General features: G+C 41.1%; 1 protein-coding gene across 1 annotated transcript in view; it reads right to left on the bottom strand.

Annotated features, from left to right (window-relative positions):
* The window catches only part of amph (amphiphysin), a 117,768-nt gene extending 98,102 nt beyond the window's left edge, over window positions 1–19,666 (bottom strand). Inside the window, exon 1 of the mRNA XM_084188015.1 lies at window positions 19,555–19,666. Coding sequence (XP_084044141.1) covers window positions 19,555–19,623 — 69 coding nt within the window. The 5' untranslated portion in view covers window positions 19,624–19,666. The remainder of the gene's footprint in view (window positions 1–19,554) is intronic.
* Window positions 19,667–19,974: the final 308 nt, after the last annotated feature.

The raw sequence follows: 19,974 nt of genomic DNA, 5'->3' as shown, positions 1-19,974 counted from the left end.
CAACGGACAGCTGATGAATCTTTGCACAAACTGTCAGAAACCGTCTCAGGGAAGCTCATCTGCATGCTCGTCGTCCTCACCAAGGTCTTAACCTGACTGCAGTTCGTCGTCATAAACAGACTTCAGTGGGCAAGTGCTCAGCTTCAATGGCCACTGGCACACTGGAGAAGTGTGCTCTTCACAGATGAATCCCGGTTTCAACTGTACTGGGCAGACGGCAGAAAACGTGTATGACGTCGTAAGGACGAGCGGTTTGCTGATGTCAATGTTGTGAACAGAGTGCCCCATGGTGGCGGTGGGATTCTGGTATGGGCAGGCATAAGCAATAGACAATTTGGTCAGATATACTTGGATGTGTATTGTCAGCGTTTGTTGCTGGCATGTCATGCCTAAATTTGCTAATCTTGCCAATTAAAAAATAATTAAAGTACTTGGCAGTATCAGTCGGTTTTGTGATGAATGAGCCTTCTAATTCAATGGATGATGGAGCTGAGTTTGCCCTTTTCCCAGAATTTCATTGAAGGTGCTCCAAAGCTTTTTACTCTCATTCTTTGTCATTTGTCTTTGTTTCATAGTGTAGTTTCGTCTTCTTTTTATTCAGTTTAGTCACATGATTTCTCAATTTGCAATACGGTTGCCAATCGGTTGTGCAGTCAGACTTATCTGCCATTCCATTTGCCTCATCCCTCTCAACCATACCATTTTTCATTTCCTCATCAATCCACGGGGATTTAACAGTTTTTACTGTTATTTTCTTGATGGGTGCATGCTTATTAGTAACTGGGATAAGCAATTTCATAAATGTGTCAAGTGCAGCGTCTGTTTGCTCCGCCTTACACTGATATGGCTACTATATTGTGATCACTACATCCGATGGATCTGGATACTGCTTTCAAGCACATTTCCGCAGCATTAGTAAAGATGTGATCAATACATGTAGATGATTTCATTTATGTGCTGATTGTAACTACCCTGGTAGGTTGACTGATAACCTGAACCAGGTTGCAGGCACTAGTTACAGTTTGCAGCTTTTTCTTGAGTGGGCAGCTTGATGAAAACCAGTCAATATTTAAATGACCCAGAAAATATACCTCTCTGTTGATATCACATACATTATCAAGCATTTCACACGTTATCCAGATACTGACTGTTAGCACTTGGTGGTCTATAGCAGCTTCCCACACGAATGGGCTTTAGGTGAGGCAGAAGAACCTGTATCCATATTACTTCAACAGTATTTAACATGAGATCCTCTCTAAGCTTTACAGGAATGTGATAACATTAATCATAACATTAATAACATTATGATAACATTAATGAGAATAAATGTCCCCATGGTATTCAGGGTCTCTCATTGCTCCGCACTCGGCCCGCAGCTTAGTGGGAATTTGAAAATGTAGCCTTTAAACCAAATGATGGTATGAAAAACAATTATTTATTCTATCTTGTCCTATTCCGGTGCGGAATAGGTGGGACCCTGGTGGCCTGTATTAAGGTTGATCGTTTAGACTCTTGTAAGGTAGGCTATTGACAGTGCTTTTAATATCCAATCAAGCTTCTCTCATCATTAAAAGACCAGAGGAAAATGTGCAATTGTTAGTTCCTTGTTGCTGTCTTTCTTTTTTCTGTTAAGCATTTAGACTAGACTCTAGGCAGAGAACATGAAGCACTACGGCTAATTCGTTGTCATTTTTCCTGTGCATGTATAGTATGTATAGGTCTATCATTATGTGGACAATCTGAACAGAACTTGCGCGATATAGGCCTATGGACTATCTCCTATGGCTATCTGCGATGGATTATTTACTTTCCACCCTTCTGCCAAATGAATTGCTCATTCTGTTTGTGCATATTCTGGATTAATCGATGATTTATCATCTTTCTCAGTATCATGGCCTAGGCCAACTGACCAGAATTTATTTCATTAATCTGAAGGGAAGCACTTCGATTAGAGTTTTGTTTCCCTAATGTATCGATATCACAGGTATTGTTCTGCTGAAATTGATTGTATAGATTTAATTAGGGTATATTTAATCTGAAAGGAAGACCATTTTAGAGTGGATACATTCTATAAGTATTTTCTATCCTTTTCGTTATTTATAATGTGATATTCATAATTTTGGGTATTGGTAGTTAATTTTGGGATATTGATATTGATTGTCTCGATTGAATTAATTAAGATGAAGGGAAGGAATTCATCTGGAGAGGATACATTATCTATTCTATCTTCTATATTTTTTTTACTCTTGCATTCTCAATTCTAGGTATTACTGTCAGCTAAGGGTTTGCTAATAGTGATTGCCTTTGTTGGCTTCTGGGTATTTTCATCCTTTTTTTTGTTATTTATTTAGAACTGTTAATGCTGGTCTCTTTTCTCGACAGTTTATTATTTTTCTCGTTTTGTTACACTACCCAGTCAAAAGTTTGGACTCACCTACTCATTCAAGGGTTTTTCTTTATTTTTACTATTTGTTCATTGTAGAATAATAGTGAAGACATCAAAACTATGAAATAACACATGTGGAATCATGTAGTAAACAAGAAAGTGTTAAACAAATCCAAATATATGTTATATTTGAGATTCTTCACCAGCAAAGGACAAAGTTTGCCCAAGCAGGTCAAGAAACACGAGCAATGGACATTAGACCGGTGGAAATGTATCCTTTAGTCTGGAGTCCAAATTTGAGATTTTTGGTTCCAACCGCCGTTGCGTTGTGAGACGCGGTGTGGGTGAACGGATGATCTCCACATGTGTATTTCCCACCGTAAAGCATGGAGGAGGAGGTGTTATGGTGTGGGGGTGCTTTGCTGGTGACACTGACACCATAGGATTTATTTAGAATTCAAGGCACACTTAACCAGCATGGCTTTCACAGCATTCTGCAGCGATACGCCATCCCATCTGGTTTGGGCTTAGTGGGACTATCATTCGTTTTTCAACAGGACAATGACACCAACACACCTCCAGGCTGTGTAAGGTATATTTTACCAAGAAGGAGAGTGATGGAGTGCTGCATCAGATGACCTGGCCTCCACAATCCCCCGACCTCAACCCAATTGAGATGGTTTGGGATGAGTCGGACTGCAGAGTGAAGGAAAAGCAGCCAACAAGTGATCAGCATATGTGGGAACTCCTTCAAGACTGTTTGAAAAGCATTCCAGGTGAAGCTGGTTGAGAGCATGCCAAGTGTGCAAAGCTGTCATCAAGGCAAAGGGTGGCTAATTGAAGAATCTCAAATATAACATATATTTTGATTTGTTTAACACTTTTTTGGTAACTACATGATTCCATATGTGTTATTTCATAGTTTTCATTATTCTGCAATGTAGAAAATAATAAATGTGAAGAAAAACCCTGGAATGAGTAGGTGTGTCCAAACGTTTGACACTATTCACAAGTCCTTAACGATTACAAGCATACACATAACATGATGCAGCCACCACTATGCTTGAAAATATGAAGAGTGGTACTCAGTAATGTGTTGTATTTGGAATATGTTTATTCTCTACAGGCTTCCTTCTTTTCACTCTGTCAATTAAGTTAGTATTGTGGAGTAACTACAACATTGTTGATCCATCCTCAGTTTTCTCCTATCACAGCCATTAAACTATGTAACTGTTTTAAAGTCACCATTGGCCTCATGGTGAAATCCCTGAGTGGTTTCCTTCCTCTCCAGCAACTGAGTTAGGAAGGATGCTTGTATCTTTGTAGTGACTGGGTGTATTGATACACCATCCAAAGTGTAATTAATAACTTCACCATGCTCAAAGGGATATTCATTGTCTGCTTTTTTTTTTTTTTTTTTTACCAATCTACCAATAGGTGCTCTTTGCGAGGCATTGGAAAACCTCCCTTTGGTTGAATCTGTGTTTGAATTTCACTACTCAACTGAGGGACCTTATAGATAATTGTATGTGTGGGGTACAGAGATGAGGTAGTCATTCAAAAATCATGTTAAACACTATTCTTCCATACAGAGTGAGTCCATGCAACTTTATATGTGACTTGTTAAGCACATTTTGTACTCCTTCACTTATTTAGGCTTGCCATGACAAAGGGGTTGAATACTTATTGACTCAAGACTTTTCAGCTTTTCATTTTTAATTAACTTTGACATTATGGGGCCAGTGACACAAAATCAAAATGTAATCAATTTTAAGTTCAGGCTGTATTATGTTATGTTTCATGTTTTGTGTGGACCCCAGCAAGAGTAGCTGCTGTGTGAGCAACAGCTAATGGGATCCTAATAAACAAACAAACAGTCTGTTGTTGATCGCGTTACTTATTCTAACCTCCAGTCCAGAGGGTATTTCATTGGCCAGGAGAGGAACGTTGCCAACGTTGAAGATAGAAATGTAATGTACAGAGCTGACATGAATGGCGCCTCTGTCAATGCTGTGAATGTATGTCTATGAATGTCTGCAGGCATGCCAAGAAAAAATTAAGGTTGGGGTCAATTCGGTCAATTCAGGAAGTGAATTTTAATTCAATTCATGACTTGAAATGTTGGAAGTGAGCAACCGTCAACAACCCTCAACCCTCATCGAATATTCAAAAAAGGATTACAATAATGAGATGTATCCACCAATCCAAAGAAAGGATAGGCGGGAGGTAGACAGCCCGCCATGCCGCTTTGTAGACAACGACTCCCATTGTTAGGGCGGAGAGACATGCATCTTGTCAGTATATCCATAATCTTTGACAGGGTTCTTTGTAAGGCTAATGGTTCTATCTATTTAGAACCATAAATGACATTAACTCAGCTGTACTGTGGTTGTGCTTTGTGAGTAGAAAACACAAAAATGTCTGACACTTAACACAAAACATTTTTCCTGTATAAAATAAATATGAAATACCAGTAGAGCCTAAAATCTGCACCAATTGGTTTTGCTATTTTTATATTTTCATTATTCTTAGGCATGAGCTGCACCCATATACATCAGATGTTTGCCATCCGTTAAGTTGCTTACAGCTATTCATTTGTGTTAGATCGGTGATTTACTGATCATTGGAATGTTCAAACAGGGCCTGACACTAAGCTTAAAGGAGATGAGAGGACATCCTCTCCCCCTGGACTATATGACACACTGAGGAGGCCACAACGGGGGTGTAGGGGAAACACGGATGGTAGGGAACGCCCCCCTGGGGAGTGACTGTCAGAGACAACCACCCTCTCCCTGTGTATCATGTTCCCCTCTCCCAAACAACCAGGGAGATGACACAGATAGTCATGTGACATAAGCAGACACCACTGCTGTATCTGGTTACTGGGGCGGCAGGTAGCTTAGTGGTTAAGAGCGTTGTGCCAGTAACTGAAAGGTCGCTGGTTCTAATCTCCGAGCCGACTAGGTGAAAAATCTGTCAATGTGCTCTTGAGCAAGGCACTTAACCCTAATTGCTCCTGTAAGTCGCTCTGGATAAGAGCGTCTGCTAAACGACTAAAATGTAAAATGTTACTAGCCCAACACTCTTAACCGCTAGGCTACCTGCAGCCCTGTAACAAGGTAGGGAAATACAGAATGTGTCAGTCAGACTGTTGTAAATGTGTGAGTCATACAGTTAGCTGTGTTCTTCTCTCTCTCATCCCCACTATGCCAGCAGTGCTTAATTTGAGCCGGAACAAGATCTAGCACCTCTCAAATTTGACTTTGTTTGTTCCGGCACCTATTTGCCCAGATCCGGTACCTCTCGCGGGCATGATTTATTAATTATTTCACTGTTCGCACTGTAGACATTCTAATAAAAGTGATCAGCATTAAATCAAGTTGCCTCCTCGTTATTTCTCCCACCCCACCAGAAAGACCATCATGTAAAAGTGTGGTGATCCTTCTTTGTAATCATCCAATCCTGCCACACTGATTCCAGACCTGCTCTCTTATTTGTACATAGAGGTTATGGGGAGGGCCAGTGGGGTAGGTAACTGATCTTGACACAGGTCTTGGTAGGGGTAGTCAGCTAGTGAAGAGGTCCCTACGTAATCACGTCACGTAGCCTAGTCTTCTCCCTACTGAATTTGAATTGTGGGAAAATCAAAAATGTATACGTAAAGGCAATTGAGTTTGACATTTTTCAAGTCCAAAAATCCAGAGAAAGATGGTGAATCGAACCCAGAACGAGCCAGAGAACTGTCAGTGTCGGAGGAGAGGAGTGAGGGGCAAACTGTTCCTGTTGGCGATGCTAATCCCGCCAGTTCAGCATCACCACTGGCACCTCACTAGCTAGTAGGCTACTAGCGAGTCAGACTCAGCGGGAGAGGGAGACAGGGAGCTGGGGTGGAGGTAGGCAGTGCATCCACCGACAAAAGTGCTTGGAGCAGGTGCAATTTGCAGTTCAAGAACAAGCAAACGTATAACCCCTCATGCAGAATTCAAAGTTGGGCAGTACAACATGCAAAAAGGTAGGGAGCTTCGGTCTAGAAACGACTGGAGGGATTAAACTAGCAAAAGAGTGGGTGGAATGTACAGTAAATTAACATCCTATGCATCAGACCTAAAAAAAACTAAGAGCCCTCAGAAAAAAGGTTTTTGAACATGCCTGAAGCAAGGATGTCAACGTCTGGGTGAAGTGGTGAAACGGAATCAGGCGCAGGACACAGAACTGAGAAATGAATGGATTTACTCAAACGAAAGTAAACCATAACAAACCCTCCACGCAGGGAAGAGCAGTACAACAGCTCAGCAAACGACGTAAAACAACGGACAATCACGCACAAACCCTGGAGGGAAAACAGAGGTAATTATAGGGAAACAAATAAGCATAATGGGTAACAGGTGTGAATAATAAAGACAAGACTAGTGTAACACAGAAACATCGATTGGTGGCAGCTAGTACTCCGGTGACGACGAATGCCAAAGCCTGCCCTAGCAAGGAGGAGGGGCAGCCTCGGCTGTATTCATGACAAAGGCGCATTTCGTGGCAGCAAGCCTTGTAGACAAGGCTAAAGAGAACACCCAAGTTAACACTCAAAATAAAATAAAAAAATAGACACTATAGCCAGAGTCTTCAGAACAGCCTTAGAAGGAGGCTAAACATCACAGCCACATGCCCACTCATGGCTTTGAGACTCTCAGGAGTTAAATGGACTTGACATGGGGAGAGTCATTGTGGGAGGTTTTGAAAACTAAAATAGGAAAAAAAAAATCCTTTACCTTCAAAGCACAGAACAAGTTTGTAATCTGAATATGTGCTTCATATTATCACATAGGCAGGAGGCCTATATATTATCATATGTGTGTTCTGCTGTAGCCTACATTGATTTATTTTATTTGAAATTATATTCCGATATTTGTTCTACTGCTACATTGATGTCTTGAAAATTATATGAAATTCGGGTCTTGTAAGCCCCACAGATGAGTATGTGTGCATATGGCGGGTGTTCTGCAGTGTCGTCTAAAAATGTTGCTGTACATTGATGTCTAGAAAATTAGGCTATAAGAAATTAGGACTTGTGTAAGCCACGCAGCTATACTCAAGTATGTTGGCATACTGCAGTGATGTCTAAAATGTTTTGCATTAATTAGCACCTTGGAGAGTGCTGTCCGTTTCACCACCAGAGATAGGAGGCTACTTGGCTGCTACGTTGTGTTTGACACTTTTTTCTCAATGTGTTCCGGTACCTCAGAGCACCCCGGATAACCCCTCAGCCCCCATCCCGCCACCCCCCGAACCCCCCCCCTCTATGTATTCTGGGACCTCCCGATTTACAAATGAAGCACTGTACGCCAGCCAGTACACCAACTCGCCTGTCTACTCACCTGTCAACAGTGTGCCATTACATTCTGTCTGGCACTGTGTCTGTGTGTGCGTCTCTATGTGTGTGTTTACCTGGGTTTACTGGTGTGTGTGTGTGTGTGTGTGAGAGAGAGCGTGTGATGAGAGTAGATGGTGCCTCATACTACAATATAGACACCCAAACACACACACATACATACCGTGGCTTGCGAAAGTATTCACCCCCCTTGGCATTTTTCCTATTTTGTTGCCTTACAACCTGGAATTAAAATGGATTTTGTGGGGGTTTGTATCATTTGATTTACACAACATGCCTACCACTTTGAAGATGCAAAATATTTTTTCTTGTGAAACAAACAAGAAATAAGACAAAAAAAACAGAAAACTTGAGCGTGCATAACTATTCACCCACCCCAAAGTCAATACTTTGTAGAGCCACCTTTTGCAGCAATTACAGCTGCAAGTCTCTTGTGGTATGTCTCTAAAAGCTTGGCACATCTAGCCACTGGGATTTTTGCCCATTCTTCAAGGCAAAACTGCTCCAGCTCCTTCAAGTTGGATGGTTTCCACTGGTGTACAGGAATCTTTAAGTCATACCACAGATTCTCAATTGGATTGAGATCTGGGCTTTGACTAGGCCATTTAAATGTTTCCCCTTAAACCACTCGATTGTTGCTTTAGCAGTATGCTTAGGATCATTGTCCTGCTGGAAGGTGAACCTCCGTCCCAGTCTCAAATCTCTGGAAGACTGAAACAGGTTTCCCTCAAGAATTTCCCTGTATTTAGCGCCATCCATCATTCCTTCAATTCTGACCATTTTCCCAGTCCCTGCCGATGAAAAACATCCCCACAGCATGATGCTGCCACCAACATGCTTGGGATGGTGTTCTCGGGGTGATGAGAGGTGTTGGGTTTGCGCCAGACATAGTGTTTTCCTTGATGGCCAAAAAGCTCAATTTTAGTCTCATCTGACCAGAGTACCTTCTTCCATATGTTTGGGGTGTTTCCCACATGCCTTTTGCACTCCAATCTCCACTGTGGAGCTTTGCAGCTCCTTCAGGGTTATCTTTGGTCTCTTTGTTGCCTCCTGATTAATGCCCTCCTTGCCTGGTCTGTGAGTTTTGGTGGGCGGCCCTCTCTTGACAGGTTTGTTGTGGTGCCATATTCTTTCAATTTTTTTATAATGGATTTAAATGGTGCTCCGTGGGATGTTCAAAGTTTCTGATATTTTTTTATAACCCAACCCTGATCTGTACTTCTCCACAACTTTGTCCCTGACCTGTTTGGAGAGCTCCTTGGTCTTCATGGTGCCGCTTGCTTGGTGGTGCCCCTTGCTTAGTGGTGTTGCAGACTCTGGGGCCTTTCAGAACAGGTGTATATAAATACTGAGATCATGTGACACTTAGATTGCACACAGGTGAACTTTATTTAACTAATTATGTGACTTCTGAAGGTAATTGGTTGCACCAGATCTTATTTAGGGGCTTCATAGCAAAGGGGGTGAATACATATGCACGCACCACTTTTCCGTTATTTATTTTGTCGAATTTTTTGAAACAAGTAATTTTTTTCATTTCACTTCACCAATTTGGACTATTTTGTGTATGTCCATTACATGAAATCCAAATAAATATCCATTTAAATTACAGGTTGTAATGTAACAAAATAGGAAAAATGCCAAGGTTGATGAATACTTTTGCAAAGCACTGTACACAGTAAACACCAAGCTAATAGGAAACATGCCACACAGACCTTCGCAAAGCTCCCCAGGGTATCCCATGTCTCTTCAGATAATTTACACCTCTTAGATGTAAATATAGCGTTGTACGAGTTTGAGCAGGTTCTCATATTTCCATTTCACAACTTTCTCTGTATGGACTAATACCATGGACTCATGACAAAAACTAGGATGGTAAGAAATTGATTATGTGGGCCCAGAGTCCTTTGGGTATCGTCTAACCACACAGGACCACAGCTAATGGGAATCTAGCTCTCAAGAAGTCATTAGATTGTAGATCTACCTTGGGGATGCAATGTAATGTCTAGCATCAGTTATAGGCTAATTGAACATATAGCCTACATGTGAACAGGGCCACACACGTGCTTCCCTGAGCTATTATAAATAGCACCAGGTGTTTTTCTGTTTACCATTGGTACCATATGTTTGTCTATTGTATGGGGCTGTAACCCAGTCCACCAACAATAATAATCCAATCGAATCATAACCAACATTCCTCATAGGACACTCTCATAGGACCACATAGCCAAGATGCTCCATCTCAAAGGTTATAGCAAGCCTGAGATAAAAATACAAATAAAGATAATGTGACTCTAGTTAAATCATCCTTGGTGTTATCATGCGTAGCTACTAGTTTCAGAATGGTCACACATTCTTTTTCATTATTTTTCATTCGCACAAGTTGCGAGTGTTAGTAACACATAGTTTGAGCAGGGTTTTTGGTTTGTCAACCTCTAACCTTAAACTCATATTTTACTCCAACTGTAGTTAACCACAACCCACCAACCTTAACCCCAAGGCTGAAAAATGCAACATGAGAAGTTGAAGAAAACATTGCATGGATATTACGGAAAATACACTTGCATTTTCTCACTTGCGTGCCAATGGTATACAATCTTAGGAGACTGTAAATATAGGGCAACTGCAAGGGCTCTTTGTTGGTTCATTAACCAAATGCTAATATGAATGACAGACAGACATCCTTTAGGTACCCTCTTTTGAACAGCTAGTCAGCTGTTTCCAGGGTCAGTCACTCCCCTGAAATACTCAACTGCACCAATAGAATCACATTCTCAACAGTAGAACATGCAAACAATGGAGCAAATAACCAAGTAAAGCATCTACATACTGTGGACATATTCAACTACGGTCCTGGAGGATGGAAACACTTCTGGCTTTCATTCTTTGCTTCTAAACATGGAAACGTGGGCTGTGTCCATTAAGATATAGAGTAGTAGATAAACGTTTTGCAACAGTACCTCCTCGTTTCACTTCATCTCAAAACGTTTTCTGCCTACTGAACATGACCCAAGTGAATGATTGCCAATGACAATTGATCAATTAACTAGGTAGGAAAGAAAACCAGCAGTACCTCAGCCCTCGAATAGTTGAATTGCCCTCGCATACAGATGTATATTGAATTTGGGTGGGGAATGTATTAACTGGGGAAGGGAATGTTGCCAGAGTTAGTTAGTCTACTTCTTCTGTAATGTTGTTCTCTGATCCTTCCGAATGTGACAAAACATCACAACCTCCAGTCCCCGGTTTAGGCTAATGCTCTGAGTCACTGCTCTTGCTCTAGATATTAGTCATGACCTGCTCTGTGATAACTCTTTATTAATTCTCCCTTTTCTGTAAAATCTGAAATATATACACTATCCTTCAGAGTTGTGGGCTCGAGTCACATGACTTGGACTCGAGTCACAAATTTGATGACTTGAGACTCGACTTGATAGAAAAGAAAAGAACTTGAGACTTGACTTGGACTTGGAGCCTTAAGACTCGGGACTCAACTTTGACTTAAGACTGATGACTTGAAATGATCTGGCCAGGTGTTGTAATGTTTTGTCACTCATTTTGTGGCACAGAGTCTACATGATTACTCTACACGCAGCCAGAGACAATAGCCGCAGCATAGCCTTTGCAAAAAAACCTGCAACAGATTGGCTAGTGAAACTCACACTCGGCCCTCTGATTGGACCAGCAAACTGTCAATCAACACATGTCGGGTGAGCTAGCGAACAGATTGCTGATTTGCAGTAGAGCTATAGGATCGGGTGCAGCGCAAACGTCAAATTGTAGGGAGAGAGGATTGCCATAATAAACAAATATGCAGCTCCAAAAATAGTTTGCGTGATCAGAAATATGAACTGTTTACTTTGCAAGCTCACCAGCAATGGGGCAACAATTACTAGCATAGGCCTACTGGTCTTTTGGTATGTACAAATAGCTTGAAATTGATAATTTACTTATGAAGCTCGCATTTGGAATTTGTTGTTAAAATGAATTATTACTGTGGCGAAGACGCACCATAGGCGCGGCTCTCCACTTGCTCTCTCCAAACTCCAACCAGTGGAGAGTGCTTTTTTCTCTTGTTGAAATATTTGCTGTTGCTTTCACACGTTTAAATGCATATGTGGTAAATCTATATTCCATCTAAAACTACAATAATTGCTAGTGTTTCATCATTCCATCCCATACCGTTTACTGCACCACTTAGACATTTCTGTTATCTGTTTCATGTGTAGTAGGCCTACGATACATTTTCATTCAGCCAACCATTTCTTACCCCACTTTGAGTGGGTGCGATGTTTATTGTGCACGTGAATGTTCGCAAGACTCATGAGGTAGAAGTTCTGTTTATTCAATGTATGGTTCCCTTTCTTCATATTTCCCGAGTTATCTCGGAGTTCCGTGTGTCTGTGTCCTACGTCTCTGTCATTTTTGTTGTGTGTAATAGGAGCACAGGCGCCTCAGTGCGCATAGAAATAGGCTACGTGGCCTCCACTCCACGCTTTGGAGTCAGAACATTGAATAAGAGAAAATGATTGTTCCATATATGCATGGTGTTGAAATATCATTAATAATCATTAAGTCTGATTAATACGAATGTACTGTACCAACGTAACAATGGATGTGGAAATTGCCTTTTACATTGTAGAACCAGTTTATTGGTTGTAACTGCCAATTGGGTAATTGTATGGTCCTGGGGGCCAACTGCTTATATTATGTAACTCTTTGAGCTCCTGTTAGACAGATTCGATTTGGTTTCTCAAGGGGATGTTGTGCAGTCTTGCCGTCTACCTGTGTCCATTCAGATAGGACAGGTTAAGCCTGATACAGAGGCTATTTCCTTTTGGGCTATTGCCCATGTATATTTGGTAAATCTACTTGTATATTTTGTATGATATGGCACTTTCACCATTGGATCACCAAGATCTGTAAATAAATCTACACTCTGAGCATGTCAATCTGCCTTGCCTTGTGCTGATTTCATGCCCTTCCGACTTCTACAAGGCCCCTATTTTACAATTAGCCTACATAGGCTAATCAAAATGTGTTGCAGACAAATTAATAAAAAGGTCTGTCTTCAATAAATAAACAAAGATTGGTAGTTGAACAAGTCATTGCATGTATAGATTTTTTTTACTTGACTTGACTTGAGACTTGACTTGAAAAAACTTGACTCGACTCGACTTGCTTTTAGAATGCAGGACTTTGACTTGACTTGAGTCTTGACCCGTTCTACTTGTGACTCGACTTGAGACTTTGACCTTGTGACTTGAGACTTGCTTGTGACTCGAATAATAGTGACTTGGTCCCACCTCTGCTATCCTTGTTCAATAAAATAACAACAACAAAGTAAGGGTTGATTCCAACTAACATCATCAGGAAAGAATCAAACAAAATAGATGATGAGCGTTCTCTTAAATGTTATAATCATTGAATATGCCACTAGCTTACATTTCAGATTAATTAGCAATAGATGTGAGTGAGAAACATACATGAGATTATCTCAAGCAAGCCCTGACAATGCTCATTTCAATTGACCAACGGAGCCTGGTGATTATTTTAACACCCCAGGATATTTCATCCAGCTAAGGTGTCAGTCGGCAACACAAGCATCCAAACCCCATTACTATGTGGTGTACCTGTATTAGTCACTTAGCTCTGTTTACACCCTGGCCACAAAACCTAGCGGGGAAACGCAATCCAGCAGAGACGGCTAGCCTATCAAATATTAACCTCTCGGCTAAGCCAGGAGTCTCAGTCTCACAGCACAGCAAAGTCACCAAAAGCGAGACATTTCCGGGATGCTATTCGCAGCAACGCTAGCTAATTGGAATGCTATCCTCAACACACACTAGCCATGCTAGCCATTAGCGACCTGCTCTGCTAGCTATAATATCGTACATGTTCAACTTTTGAGTTGAGCTAATAGCTTTGACAATGGATACCCCATTATTGTGAAAGAGACAAAAAGTGGAGTATGTTCCTTCGCCAAGATACCTAAGCATATCCCTTTGCTAAAACATTATTATGGATGGAGCTCTAGTGCTGGATTTCAACACTGCACACAGCGACTAGTACACCTCATCAGCATAATAGTCTCAACAGGTCAGCCCCTGCCAAAATGTTTCTGTCTCTTCACGCCAAATCATTGTTGAAGTGGGTGGAGATGAGGGGGCAATATACGCTTACTCTTGTGTATTTTTATCTGCAAGGTTAGATTGTTATGAGTCGCACATAAATCGCAATCAAGCCATACCAACCCAACTGTTCCACAATAAAGCTTAGATAATAAAGAAAGACAATGAATACAGGACCAGCACAACACTAACGACATTGATTGTGTCAACAAGAGGAACAGTGAATACACTGAAAATACACAGAGGAGTCCTTTAAAAACAAACTTGAGCCAGGGTGGAAACCAAGCAGGGACTTTAATATTATACGCTTAGATTAATGCTTATGACAAGGTTTTCATGTCTCATAAACCCTTGTAGCAGTTTAAAATACATTCTATGTGTATATAATTGGGACATGATGTGTCTTGTAACTTGGGATCGGTATTGATCGTTTCTTTTACCCTACTTATTCATCATGTGATCCATCCTGCCCTAGGATCTCATATATCAGGGCTAGGCTACATCCAATACCTTCCCACTGATAACAAAGGACTCATTGTCCTTTCTCTTATTCCTGCCAGGGCTGCTCCAGGTTGAAGTTTCCCCTAGGTAAAGATCTAGGATCAGCTTCCCCAATTCTAACCTTAACCATTAACCCTTACACTTGTGGGAATTGGCCTATATGGATAAGGCAAAATTGAAATGTTTCTTACAGAAGAAATATGGAATGCATAACCAAGGTAGCAATTACAAGGGAACAGTTTGTAGATTATTGGAAAATGATTACACTAAAGGTGAGGACACAACACTTAACCTGACACAACACTGAATCCAAACATGAACACTGTTGATTTTATGTTCATTTTACATTTTCTGTACTTTTCGCTGCATTTGTTGATAATGACATCTGAAATACTCTGGATACATTCAGTAACATGATAAGAATATTCTTGTAAAATTGAGGGTAGGTGCAGCATGACCACAAAAAAATTACAAGGGTTTGAGTGAGAGGTCTAACTGGTGTTTCCAAGTGGCCACACACCTCTCCAAAGCGTGTACAGTTCCTAAATCATTTCAATGCACTTTTCTGACTCAAAGAAGAGTCTTCAACTATAAGGGGATTTTTTGAGCTCTCCTAGCTGGGCCATTGCAGAACTAGAAAAAGCACACTTGTAGTTGTCTGGTTTGGAACACAGCCCTGCATCCCAGCCTTTACACAATTACTGTTGTTGTTTATGCAATCCAAAAACAGTCCATAATAAATCGCAATCTGGGTCAGGTGGGCATAATTTTAAAGATTGTTTTATTGCCAACATGACTAGCTAAGTAAAAAAATATGATCTTACAGTGTTAGGCTTTCACAAGGCAATTCAGTGAAGCAGATCTTAATTTTGGTGCGCATAGAATGGAGTCATGAATGCATTCAGATGTGCATTGAAATGCGCGGTCCGCGGCAAATTTTCTTCACATTACAACAAACAGGCTCATTCTGTTCAGGACAACCAAGGGTATAATGCTATGTCATCTTGTAACTGTACATCAAACATAGGGATCATAAACATTGACAATGTATATGATATGAGTTTTATGATATGTAAATGTGAAGTGCACATTTGGACTCACGGGTGTTTGGCTTGCTTGTATGGCATCAAAGCGGCATTTATTAAAATCCTCAATGTCTCATCTTTCAAAATTGAGCCCACATAATTTAAAGCATTTTCCTTACTCAAACATTTGCTAAAGTTGCCCAATTAGCGGAGTGATGGGGGCAACTTATTGTTGCGCGGTGCTCAAGTTCAGAACAGCTGTCAGTCAAAACCCTTACAGAGCTGTTAAGCGGAGACCCAGAGCTCTGACGTCATGTATAGCATGTTACTGTACAACCACTGCGTTCCAATTTAAGCGCTTATCTGTGTCTAAATATGCCATTTTCAACCCATACAGTGCATTCGGAAAGTATTCAGACCCCTTCCCCTTTTTCCACATTTTGTTACGTTACAGCCTTATTCCAAAATGGATTAAATAAAACATTTTCCTCAGCAATCTACACACAATACCCCATGTTGACAAAGCGAAAACAAGTTTTTAGAAATTCTCTAGCCAATCTCGATTATGGTACCATGTATTAGCAAAAGACTGCTTCTTCCCTGAATACAACTTACTGGAAACATATCTAATATCACCTGATTGGGCTTCTCAACCCCAAGGTCTTTTGGGGCTCCTTCTCTGGATGTGGGTGGCTCTGGCCTGTATGCTTTAGCATGGCTAGCAGCTTCTGCTGAGCTGGGTGGTGGCAAGGAGGCAGGTGGCGGGACTGGGAGGGGGGCACTGCTAGCTTCACCGTTGACAGAGACTAGGCTAGCCGAACTCTGTGGGCTAGCCACATTGCCATGATCCCCAGGAATTGTAGCAGTGGTTTCGACGAGTGGTGTTTCAGTGCCACTTGTTGCAGCAGATTATGCATTATTTTAAAACCAATTTCTAATATCCATTTTGCAGATAGCCAGGCCTACTGAGGCACACTTTTGTGTCCCACTCCACCCACTACTAATTCGAAATGGTGGTAAAAAAAAAAGTAATGACGCTCATCTAAGTGGGCCAACACCTACTGACGTACCGCCATTATTAAATTGAGTGTCAAAATCAAAATGGCTATCTATGCTGATTAAGGGACAATGAATACCCTGGATACTGCACATGTACTCACACTTACTAATAGCAAATCCACTCAAAAGTATTTGGTCCAATTTGAGGGTTGAATATACAGAAGATTAAAAGTATAAATGAAATGGGGAACATTTACCCAAAGAGCAAACAAAGCCATCATCGTTCAGGATTAAAATGAATAGCTGTCATCCACAGAAGCCTTTCCAGTAAGGACGGTAGTGTATTGGAAATGTGTTGCATGTCTAGGGCTGTGTCTTAAATTGCACCATATTCTCTACATAGTGCACAATTTTTGATAAGAGCCCTATGGGACCTGCACTACAAAAGTAGAGCACTATTTAGGGAATAGGGTGCCATTTGGGACCAAGCCTAGATGGATATGTCAGTATAAACAAGGCCTGGATATACTCTATTTGGATGGCGGCTAAAATTAGCACCGTAATTGGTTCCTTTCAGAGTAAATTGAGCTCTGATTCATGGTGTTCATTGATACATGTGTGTGTCTGTGCCTGTGTGTGTGTGTGTTGGGGGGGGGGGGGTTATGGTTTCATGACTATGCCAAAATTGCACACAAAAAATAACCAGTGCATTCACTTTTAAGGGCAAACACTGTCGTAAATAACAGATCAAATAGTGGGTGTAAAACATGTGCTGCTATACTCCATTCTAAAGTCATATTGGATTGTGTTGATAACAATATCTAGGGTAAAGCTGATGATAGAATATGAGCAGGCCTGATGTTGACAACAAGGTGCATTCATTCAAGAAAGTTTTATTGAATATTTATGATGAACTTCAATATGAATTAAAATGTAAGGTTTGTCTTAGAATAGAAGAGAATAGAATAAGAATAGCATATTGAATACCAAATGAAATAACACTCCGAATGTAAGTGTAGTATACTGCAAGCCAAAACCTTTCGTAAGTCTTACACCTCCCCCTTATTTAGGGTAAAGAAAGTAGCGCCAGAACAGTGGTGATTTCAGCACCATGGACAGCATACTTAGAGGTAGATGGTCTACACATCTTGCCTGCCACCACACAGATTTTAGACATGTTGATTCAGCTTCGTCATATGGCGGACGCACCTCCAGGGAACAAATGTATAACAAATAAAAATGTGTCATCGTGAATTTCCCCGGCAAAAGGCCCATGTGCGTCTGTCAACGCTATTGAATTTAGAGGAGAGGTATTAAACGAACGTTTCCGCCTGTGCTCGAGTTCAGAGAACATTTGTTTGGGAATACCGTGTAATTAAAAAGCCATTTTGGCTGTAGTGTATATATTAACTAAGACCGTTGCAATTAAGCGCGTTCTTCACCTCGAGTCTGCCATTAAGAGAACAGTAGCACGAGGGGATATTAAAAGAAAGACAATCCTCTTACTGCAGTTTGTGTGGGTGTGTGAGTGTGTCTGAGCTAGAACCGGGTAATGCTCTCTTTACCAGCTTCACAGGCCGTTTATTTTTATTTCGACCTGACCATCAGCTAGATGAAAGAAGGGTGATAGGTGGTCGGGTGTGTGCAGTCTTTTATCATGGTTGTAGATGCAATTGAATTATGTCTAATAGGCTGTCTGTAATTGCATCTGTGTTCATATCAACGTCCCATGTCATATCAAACCAATTCTGCTCTGCATGTGCAATTCAAATGAGGCAGGCCAAAACAGGTTGTAAAAACAACTGGCTAAAACCATTCAATTTTGTCTTGTAAAAATGACTAGGTCACCTAAAGATATAAGCCACAATAAACATAGATCCCATTTTCGGTAACACATAGCCTGTAAAACCATAGATTAAGATTACTATATTGGTCAATTGCACACAAGGTCCAACCAAAATTTGACTTCCGCCTTTAACCCAAACCCTCTACAAACCCTCTACTACATATATATTGGTTTTTGGAGCGGTAGCCACACTGTGCGCCCAGGGAGCTGTTGTTGTGGGAAGTGCATTGCTCAAGGGCACAACGGCAGGCAATGGCATCTAGGATTTGATACCAGCAACCCTCCGGTTGCCAGCTCACTTCCCGACAGATTTTTCTCGTCGGGCCCGGGATTCGGACTGGCCACCCGGTTGTTGGCTCGCCTCTCTAACTGCTAGGCCGCCCCTAGCCTAGGCTGTTTCACTTTTAAAATATTTTGGACAAAATCCCATTATTTGTCTGCAGTGAGTCTGTAAATACAAGCAAGGCTCTAAATACCCGTTCTTAAATAGAAAGGATTGGCTGACGTATTATCTCTACTACTGTAAACCCAGGCATATAGGCTACGCCACAGCCTAAAAAATTATCCCCTTCCCCTGACCTTGCAGAAAAACACGGGTTTGACACAAAACCTGAATTAAGGTTATGCATTTCATTGGGCTATGAGTGAAATGTAAATGAAACAACACAATCATGCATCGAAATGGAGTAGGCTGATCTTAACATCGAATTAAACGTTTCACACGTCGCTATGACATTTCGTTGACGTGATATTCGTTATAAGACTGATATAGGCTAATGCTAATTTGACAGGCTTCCTAAAAGCAGTGCGTTGGCCTCTATCATGAAAAAAGGCCCAATCTCCGTGCAAAGAGCCTTCCGTTTATTTAGTTCGGTCTTAACCACTTTACTATGCCGTAAATTAGAGTGGATACTGTCATGGAGCCTTCCCAGCCTCGCTGTGAAATGGCAGTAGGGGATAATATCGCATTCGTGACATTAAAATTGTCGCCATGCATCTAGGCTAAATGCAGAGGCTAGAACATAAATGCAGCTATATTCAAGCAAAAAAATATATCAGTGAAGGTATTTAATCATGATACATATTCACTGATCCGTGCACGAATAGCCTACACCGATTATTATTTCTACACACATCTATACACCTGCTCCTCCCAGCTACCCTAGAACATCCCTTGGACAGCTCCTCTGGGCACAAAAGCGGTTTAGCACGAAGCAAAAAAGACTTGATACTTAAAACCCATCGACACAAGATGTAGATTTGAAATGTGTGAGACGCCTTACCTTTTCCTGTGCCCTACTTAGCCGTTTCTGGACGTTTTTGGCGAAAATCCCCGTCTTTATTTCGGCCATGGCTGCTGGTACTGAAACGGGATGAGCGTCCCTTCAGTTCAGCACCTAGGACAGAGAAATTATGACGGACTAGGAAGGAGGGGGAGGATACATTCTTAAAGCCACAGTAAAACAATTACACACTCAATCAAACGTTCCAGTTTAGTATAATGATTATTATATGTTCTGGTTTGTATATTACGCTTAGTTACAATGTATTTATATCATGACAAGATATCAACACGATGCCTTGCTGGAGCAGGCTATATTTATCCAGTTTCTGCTTCAAACAGGCATACAATTTAACCTATAGGCATAGACTTGCTCCAACCCTGCCCCCACCGTACATGTTGCTTGCTTGTGAACAGCGAA

Source organism: Coregonus lavaretus (assembly GCF_964263955.1).
Source record: "Coregonus lavaretus genome assembly, chromosome: 23".
Lineage (NCBI taxonomy): Eukaryota > Metazoa > Chordata > Actinopteri > Salmoniformes > Salmonidae > Coregonus > Coregonus lavaretus.
The sequence above is the reverse complement of the archived record's forward strand: the minus strand, read 5'-3'. Positions and strand labels throughout refer to the sequence as shown.